General features: G+C 55.4%; 1 protein-coding gene across 1 annotated transcript; it reads right to left on the reverse strand.

The window, feature by feature from the left end:
- Positions 1 to 6067: 6067 nt before the first annotated feature.
- On the reverse strand, positions 6068 to 8461 carry FZD9 (frizzled class receptor 9). The gene has a single exon (XM_048519553.1). The coding sequence runs from the start codon at positions 8316 to 8318 to the stop codon at positions 6555 to 6557; it is 1764 nt and encodes a 587-aa protein (XP_048375510.1). The 5' UTR covers positions 8319 to 8461; the 3' UTR covers positions 6068 to 6554.
- Positions 8462 to 8804: the final 343 nt, after the last annotated feature.

The raw sequence follows: 8804 nt of genomic DNA on the forward strand, positions 1-8804 counted from the left end.
AATGCAGATCCTGTAAAGCTCCCTTGCAAAATTCACGGGGGCCAGAGAGCACAGGTAGCGAAGTCTCAAACTAGCATCAACCCCCCCCCCCCCCCCCCACAGAGCCATGAAACTCCCTAGTTAATTCTTCCAGCCTAACCTACCTTACAGAATTGTTGTGTTGATAAACCAGAGAAGGGAGAATCCTGTGCACCGCTTTGAGCTCTATGGGAGAAGAGATGGAGGTAAAGCCACGCTAGCTGGAGATGCAGCACAATAAAAGCAGGAAGAGATGTTTATTTATTTTTTTAAACTTAGGGAATTTATACCCCACTTTTCTCTCCAGTGAGGACACAAAGCCGCTTACGACGTTGTTCTTCATGGTGCCGTTTAGGCTGATCGTATCTGGCCCAAGCTCATTGCTTCCACAGCAGAGTGGCAACTCAAACCTGGGTCTTCTGCATGCTAGTCCAACTTCCTTACCAACTACCTGGTTGTAGCGAGACTGGATCTCAGATGGCAAGGTGACCAAAGGAGGGCAGGAAAAGCCAGATGGCCACTACAAAGGAAGGGCCAGAGTGAGAAGAAGGCCCCAGATTTGCAAATGTACCTTCCTATTCTTTTTCAACATGTTGCCCAAAAGTTTTTTTTTTAAATCCATACAAATTAACAGTACCTACTGGTTGCTGAGGAGCACACAGTCCGGCTGAAGCCCTTTGGGCACACTTGGAAAGGCCCAGTGACTCGTCCTGGGAAGCCCTGGACTTCCTTGAGATGCGTGGGGCAAGAGGGGGCCCTAGCAAAGCGGATGGGGTGGAAAGAACATCCAAAACGCAGCTACAAGACAAGCAGAGGGAGAGCTGGGCTTGGAGAGAGTGACCCACGAAACACTTGTTTAGAGAGCGGCCAGGACAGCTGTGCCTGCCTTTCATAGGACCGGCGGTGCTTGGAGGTGGGGGGAGAGAATGTCATTTTTTTCTATGGGAAGCCCAGCCGATGACTTCCCGGATGGATTCCAGAATTCCAAGCCTTATTGCAGCTTCCAAGCTGTGGCTGCTTCAGACTGGCCGAGGCCCTGGAAACAGGAAAGCAGCTCAGGTAAAGGTGGGCTCCCTGATCCAGGAGGAAGGGAAAAGGCAATCGAATGCTTCTAGTTAAACAAGGCCAGCACAAGGCAGGCCAAGATGCTGGTCTTCTTCAGGGGGGTGCGGGTGAAGACTGCCTAGAGGTTGCATAATTTGGGGGGGGAGTTATAATTTCTCAGCAGCAAGGGAAGGACACTTTGCACATACTCAGGGTCAAGCTTCAGCCATTGGAAACGAGTTCTAGGACTGAGCTGGCAGGAGCCACATTAAACATTGGCTCAAATCAATCCGGAGGACCAAGTATGGCGAAGTGAGCAACTTTTGCTGGAAATACCCCTAAGAGGGAAATGCGGGGAGGGGAACTGAGCCCTCAACCTGCAGGAATTCCCCATTTCTACCTCTGGATGGGGTAGGATGCACAAGGACAGAAACAATTCATTGCGCACCCACCCCCCTCGCCACACACGCACCTGAGTGGCTCCACCTGAGAGCCAGGTAGGGGGTGTGCCTTTGGGACCATTTGGTCAGCAGATAAGTTTCCCACTTGCTTGACTAAGAAAACAAAAGGAAACTCCCCATTATCAGCTATCACCTGGGGCACTGGGCATTGAGGGGTGGGGGGAAGAGTTTCCCTTTGATGTTTCTCACTCCGGTTTGATAGCAGCAGATGCGGACCGGGTGATAAGAAGGTGCAAACAGAAGGGCTCAGATTCTTATGCGCAGTAGAGATAACGGGGGGGGGGGGGGGGGGGGAGAGACCGAAGAAGCAGCTTTTGAAAATCGAAAACCTATTGATGTCATCAGATCTCTCCCTCCACATTCTGCAGGTCAGCAAATAGCAATAAGCCATCTTGCAGATCGGGGACCTCTTCCTGGTCTTCCCAGAAATGTCACCTCTCGCAGGTGTCGCTGGCACTGCCTCAGAAGAACTTGCCCTCAGATCTCCCCTGCCAAGGGCCAGGCGGGGACGCCCCGGCCATGCCTTGCCCTTAATTGCTTTCCTGCTATCTGATTGCCATGTGTTGAAAGCACAGCTGGTGGGCAAAGCGAAATCTCCAAACGCGAGGCCAGGTGGAGATCGTGCGGCCTACGGCTGAGCAGCTGAGGTACCTTCGGAGGCTTTGATGGACACCCCACCTCCGTTCACAGCTCTGGCGCTGCTCCAAAGCCTCAGGCCAACGAGAGATCACTCCCTGCCAAGACAAGCTCCCCAAAAAGCATTGAATTGTACAAAAGTTTCGCAGGTAACCAGTGCCGGAGTCAGATGAAGAGGCCCGAAGCTATTTCACTTGTGAGGCCCCTCCCAACCCCCACCCTCTCGCCTAGAGGAAGATGGAGGAGTGTTTTAAACAACACTGAGTAAAGCTGAGGATGATGATGGTGGGTGTTTTGTCAAAGGCTTTCACGGCCGGATGCAACTGATTGTTGTGGGTTTTCTGGGCTGTGTGGCCGTGGTCTGGTGGATCTTGTTCCTAACGTTTTGCCTGCCTCTGTGGCCGGCATCTTCAGAGGTGCATCGCAGAGAGAAGTGTGTTACATACTGTGTCCAGTGTGCTAGCTTTAACACTTCTGGATTTACAATATTAATAACACGCTTCTTTCTCTCGATGCACCTCTGTACTGCGGACCACTAAACAAATCAGGAAAAAAAATGCTACTGGAACATGGCCATCCAACCCAAAAAACACAAAACACACTAGCAAACCCAGCCGTGAAAGCCTTCGACAACACATTGGGCAATGTTTTGTTTGGTTCTGGTGGGTTTTCCAGGCTGTGTGGCCATGGTCTGGTGAATCTTGGAACAAGATCCACCAGACCACGGCCACACAGCCCGGAAAACCCACCAGCACCAGTTGAATCCGGCCGTGAAAGCCTTCGACAATACAATGTTTTGTTTGTTTGCCGCAAGTGACAACTGACTTCGGGCAACCCTGTAGGGTTTTCAAGGCAAGAGACCAACAGAGGTGGTTTGCCATTGCCCGTCTCCGCATCTTGCCCCTAGGTTTCCCATCCAAACATTGCTGGCCCCAGGTCACCCAGCAAGCTCCCATGGCAGAGTACAGATTCGAACCTGGATTTCCCAGATCCAAATCCAACACCTTAACCATTACATCATGCTGGCCTCTCAGGTGGACAGAATATACGGTAAGTAGTTTTTTCGCTCAGAATATTCCAGGAAATCTTGGAATTCCCTGGCAGAAATGTGATCGGGGAGAATGTAACCCTGTTCCTATGTTAACGCTGAGTGTGCACACATCCTGCCTGTACGTCTGTCTGTAAGAAAGAGCCAATGTACGTTCACTTGATAAATGAAACCAAGGACCAGCGCCTAGATCAGTGGTGGTGAACCTATGGCACGGGTGCCAGAGGTGGCACTCAGAGCCCTTTCTGTGGGCACGTGCAAACAGAGTTCGTCATGTGGGAGTGGGGTGGAAAATCCCCCCCACACACACACACACATATCTAGGCTAGCCTGGGCACGATTCTTTACCTGGGTGTAAAGCTCGGTTGCTGGCAATGGGGCTTGCTTCTGAGTAAACCCTCCTACGGTTGTGATTCACCCATTCGAAGCGTTGCACAGTTGCTTCACCAAGCTTACTCCTGAGTAACATGCACCTCGGAGACAATCATTTTTTCTGAACCAAAACCTCAGTATTCAGGTTAAATTGCCGTGTTGGCACTTTGTGATAAATAAGTGGGTTTTGGGATGCAATGTGGGCACTCGGCCTCGAAAAGGTTCGCCATCACTGGCCTAGATAAACATGGGATTAGTATCCCAGGTTTACCTGCATTCATGTCGACTGTCACACAGGAATTACTCAAGGCACATATAAAGAATAATCAAGTGTACACTGTAACTTGTGAACAAGGCTTATGCTCTGGGCTGCTCCAGCCCTGTTTGGAGATCCCAACACATCACAGATTCATAGTTGGACCATCACAGGCCATCCTAAAAGCAGGAGCAGCCTAAAACACCCCCAAGACAACAGCCAGAGTCTACTTCAGCCTTGTGACTCTAAGGCAGTGATGGCGAACCTTTTCGAGACCAAGTGCCCAAACTGCAACCCAAAACCCACTTATATATCGCAAAGTGCCAACACGGCAATTTAACCTGAATACTGAGGTTTTAGTTTAGAAAAAACGGTTGACTCCAAGGTGTGCGTTACTCGGGAGTAAGCTTGGTGGTTTTGTTTTGAAGCAACCATGCAACTCTTCCAATGGGTGAATCACGACCCTAGGAGGGTTTACTCAGAAGCAAGCCCCATTGCCAGCAACTGAGCATACTCCCAGGTAAAGGATCGTGCTGTAGTTCTTCACAGGAAAATCTGTGAGGTTTAACAGCGCTTAACAGGGTTACCTACACTGCTTCCCCAAAACTAGGTCTTAGATTTAATGCTAATAATTGAGCCCAGTGGCTCAGGCCAGCCTGGGTGTGTGGGGGACGACTCTGCGTGTGCCCACAGAGAGGGCTCTGAGTGCCACCTCTGGCACCCGTGTCATAGGTTCGCCACCACTGCTCTAAGGTTTTCTCTGCTCCCCATCTCTCTCCTCTCCCTTGGATTGTACAACAGAATTAAACTGAACCTGAAAGCAAAGATGTAAAAAGAAAAGCTGCAATTCTGTCACCAGAGAGTTCCAGCAAACCTTCACACACACATCTTTTTCTCCATTGCTCCATCCTTTTTGGGTAGGGGATGCCTCAAACAGCCAAGGGTCTCTCTCAAGCCTTCCTAGAGGCTATCGGCGTTTGCAGAAACTCCAGCGCCAGGAGGCATTAGAACAAATCACCTGGAAGGGGGGGGAGGAATGGAAAGGATTATTCATCCGCCTGCCTGTGGGAAGGCCTGGCTCCTGGCAGGCTTGGGGGTGAGGGAAGAGAGTGCCAAAGTCAGCACTCGGAGCTGAACGACTGACCCAGCCAAGGAGAACCGGCAGGCAAGCGAGGGATGAAGCCAGGCCTGGCCTCTTTGCTCCCAAATAGTCCCCGACACACACACACACACACAAATACCCACTCAGCAGCTGGCTCCTTCCTGGCAACAGGCCAGGAGTACTCTAGGGAAAAACTGGGGGGGGGAGGTATTAGCTCTTAAGCAGCAACCAGAGAGCAAGGGGACAGATGCAAGGTTCTCCCCCACCCCCAACCGGTTGCGAAGAGCGTCCCGAGCGCATCATGGCTGAGGTGCTGCCTGGCTCCATCTTGGCTGCGAACGGATTCTGGCCCCGGCCTCGAAGCTCTGATCACGGGGCCAACACTCCAAGCGCAGACGCACGCTGGACCGCTGGCCAAACGCCCTCCCTCACTTTGTCCGAGTTTGCCGTTTGCTTGCTTTGCAGCGTGCCGGCAGTAACCCAGGCGTGCCACTCAGATCACAGCTGGGCACATCCAAGATGCCCACGCCCTCCCTCCCAATCGGCTTTGGACAGTCCTTCAGCAAAGCGCCGAGAGTCTCCCTTCCAGTCCTGGACATATACAGAGAGCGAAACAAGTCACCCCAGGATGACACCTCCATCAGCACCCCGAGGCCAGGCCGGGCAAAGCCCCAGACAGCTGTTCGGGACCGCAAGGCCTGGCAGCTGCCAACCTGGATCCCAGCAACATACCAGGCTGAAGGTCAGAGTGCTGGCAGTAACTGGGGGGGGGGGGGGCCAAGCGTGTGTCCGGGTGTATGTGGGATGGCTCAGACTGACTTGGCACAGCCAGTTCTACTTTGTCACACTCTAGCAAGGCTAAAAATATTTTTGAGAGCTTCTGCCCTTGGCCTCAACTGCTCATAACAACTTGTGCAATCATTCCCACCATCTAGGATGGAAAGCTGTGCCGCCCGCCAAAGGGCTAACCTGTTGCCTAAGGCCTAGGCATTATTGTTAGTGCTGGAGAAAAGGGGCTTTAGCCCTCCCCCCCAGGGCTGCCCTCTAGTCTTCGCCCCCCCCTCCCCCACGCCTGTCGGAACAGCTGTTTCCAAAGCCTCTCGAATTCCTGCAAACAGCATCAACCTCTGTTGAAATAACACAGGCAGGGTTTATTGGAATATTTTTGTGTTTTTTTCCCATTTCTTCCAGCTAATGATTTTTCATTTTTTTTTAAAAAAAATCTAAAATAAATTACAGAATTAAATAAACTTGGACAAATCCTCTCCCACCTCCATAATAAAACATGAGGAAAGTTACGGGATTTTGGCAGCCGAGACACCCGAAATGACGTTGTTAGGAAAGACAGCGACAGGAGGGGGGCAGGACAGCGCAGGAGGGTTCAGTCTCTTGGCTAAGTGTCATCTTTGGGGTCCCCTCGACAAAGTCGTCACAGAGGAGTCCCCCGACCCAGGCGCCTGCATGCAGCAACCACTACCACTTTCCCATCACCTCCCACTCTCTGTTCCCGTTATTGCCTTGTTTGCGTCTGTTCACACCTGCTCCAAGAAGCAGATCCTGGGAAATCAAGATCTTCCCTTGCGCCTCAGAGATGACCCTGTAGGGTTTGTCCTGCTTTCAGACATGCGTCGGGTTGTCCAGGTAAGGGTCTGTTTTGGTCATGTGCAGCATGACCGTCGGAGCTTTGTAGTGGCAGTGGGCTCCGGGGCAGGTCACCCCGCTGCAGGGCTTTCCCCTAGTCCTCACCCCCAGTTTCCTATTGCACAAGCTCTGCCACGTCTGAAGAGTCTTGGAACTCCACACCCAGACCCCGCTGGTGATGCCCACCACCAAAGACATGAAGATCTTGAGCATGAAGATGGCCACCGTGGGCACCGAAGAGCCCAAGGAACAGTCCACGCCGCGCCGGTCGGTTAAGCATCCGTGCTCCAAGGCCCGAAGGTTCCAATAATCCATGTTCAGCCGCTCGTAGAAGTAGCAGACGATGACGCAGGTGGCTGGCACAGTGTACAGGATGGAGAAGACCCCGATCTTGACCATGAGCTTCTCCAGTTTCTCCGTGTTGGTGCCGCCGGTCTTCATGATCTTGCGGATGTGGAAGAGGGCGACGAAGCCCGTCAGGATGAAGGACGTGCCGATCACCAGGTAGCAAGAGAGCGGGATGAGGACGAAGCCCGTCAGGGCGTTGACGTCCATGCTCCCCACGTAGCACAGCCCCGTGAGCTCGTCGCCCGCCACCTTCCTCATGGTGAGGATGACGATGGTCTTCATGGCCGGGATGCCCCAAGCGGCCATGTGGAAGTAACTGCTGTGGGCTTCGATGGCTTCGTGGCCCCATTTCTTGCCGGCAGCCAAGAACCACGTCAAGGTCAAGATGACCCACCAAAGGGAGCTGGCCATGCCGAAGTAGTAGAGGATGAGGAAGACGATGGTGCAGCCGGTGCTTTCAAGCCCTTCCTGGATGATGTACAGTTGGCCGTTCTCCCGGTCGCAAGCGATGTTCTCCGCCCCGGCCACCGAGCGGATGATGAAGGCCACCGAGTACACGTTGTAGCACATGGAGAGGAAGATGATGGGCCGCTCGGGATACTGGAAGCGGTGCGGGTCCAGCAGGAAGGTGAGGACGGTGAAGGCGGTGGAGAAGAAGCACAGCGTGGCCCAGACGGCCATCCAGATGAAAGCAAAGTCCTTGTCCTCCCGTGACCAGTACACGTCCACGCCGGGGGAGCACCGGGGCGCGCACGAGAGGCTCTTCTCCACATACTGGAACTTGTCGGCATTGCTGCAAGCACCCACGGCGCCAGGGCCAGGGCGGCCTTCGCCAGCCGCGGGCCGGGCCCTGGGCGCCACGGGCAGCATGCCCTGGCCCCGGTGCGGCTCGGCGGTGGTGGCGTTCTCAGGCGCCTCCATGCACAGGGCGTGGGGGTCGTTTTTGGTGGGCAAGCGGGAGCAGTCGAGGGAGTCCGGCCAGCCAAAGTGGAAGTGCTCCATGATGGGGGCGCAGCGCTGCCGGGCCTGCTCGCACATGGGCCGGCAGGCGGGGATGCTGCTGGACACCTGGTCGGTGCACATGGGCGCGTAGAGCGAGCACAGGAAGAAGCGCAGGTGGCCGTGGCAGCCGTAGGCCACCAGCGGGGCGAACTCCTGCAGCTTGAGCGCCGCCTCGGCCTGGTCCTCGTGGCCCAGCAGGTTGGGCATGCGGGTCAGGTTGTAGCCGATGCCCTGGCACATGGGGATGGTGATGGGCTGGCAGCGCCCGCCGCCCCGGCCGCGCTCCGCCTCGTACCCGGCGCCGCCCAGCATCTCCAGCGTGGAGCCGGCCACCACCAGCTGGCACAGCAGCGCCGCCGCCGCCCGCACCACACCCGGGGGCGCCGCCATGCCTGCCCGCTTCACCGCATCGCACCGGCCCGCCCGCGATCCTCCGCTAGTTGAGCTGCCGCCGCCGCCGCGCCAGCGCGCACCGCTGCTCGCCTGCCCGCCATGCGCCCCAGCCCCGGCCGGTACTGTGCTCTGGCGCGCCGCCGCCGCGGCTCTGCTACACCCCTGGGGGCGGGTCCAGAGCCCCAGGGACACACCCCCTCGGGGGCGGGGCCCACGGAGCCCCCCCCCCCCCGCCCAGGCGCGCCAGATCAAGGCTAATGCTCAGCTTGCCCGGGAGCGCCTCGCCCGCTCCGCTTGCAGCGCCCTAGCGCACAGGCGAGGGCACGTTTCGGAGCTGCGGCTGTCCTCTCGCCCTCCTTCCACGCGATCCCCAAGACATTTCCGCCGGTTGATGCCGGGTTTGGAGGACTGCAGGAGCAAAGCCGCTCTTGCCAACAGCTTTTCCTTGGGGCGCGGCATGGGACCAGAAGAAGAGTTTGGATT

This window comes from Sphaerodactylus townsendi, linkage group LG16 (genome assembly GCF_021028975.2).
Source record: "Sphaerodactylus townsendi isolate TG3544 linkage group LG16, MPM_Stown_v2.3, whole genome shotgun sequence".
NCBI classification, from domain to species: domain Eukaryota; kingdom Metazoa; phylum Chordata; class Lepidosauria; order Squamata; family Sphaerodactylidae; genus Sphaerodactylus; species Sphaerodactylus townsendi.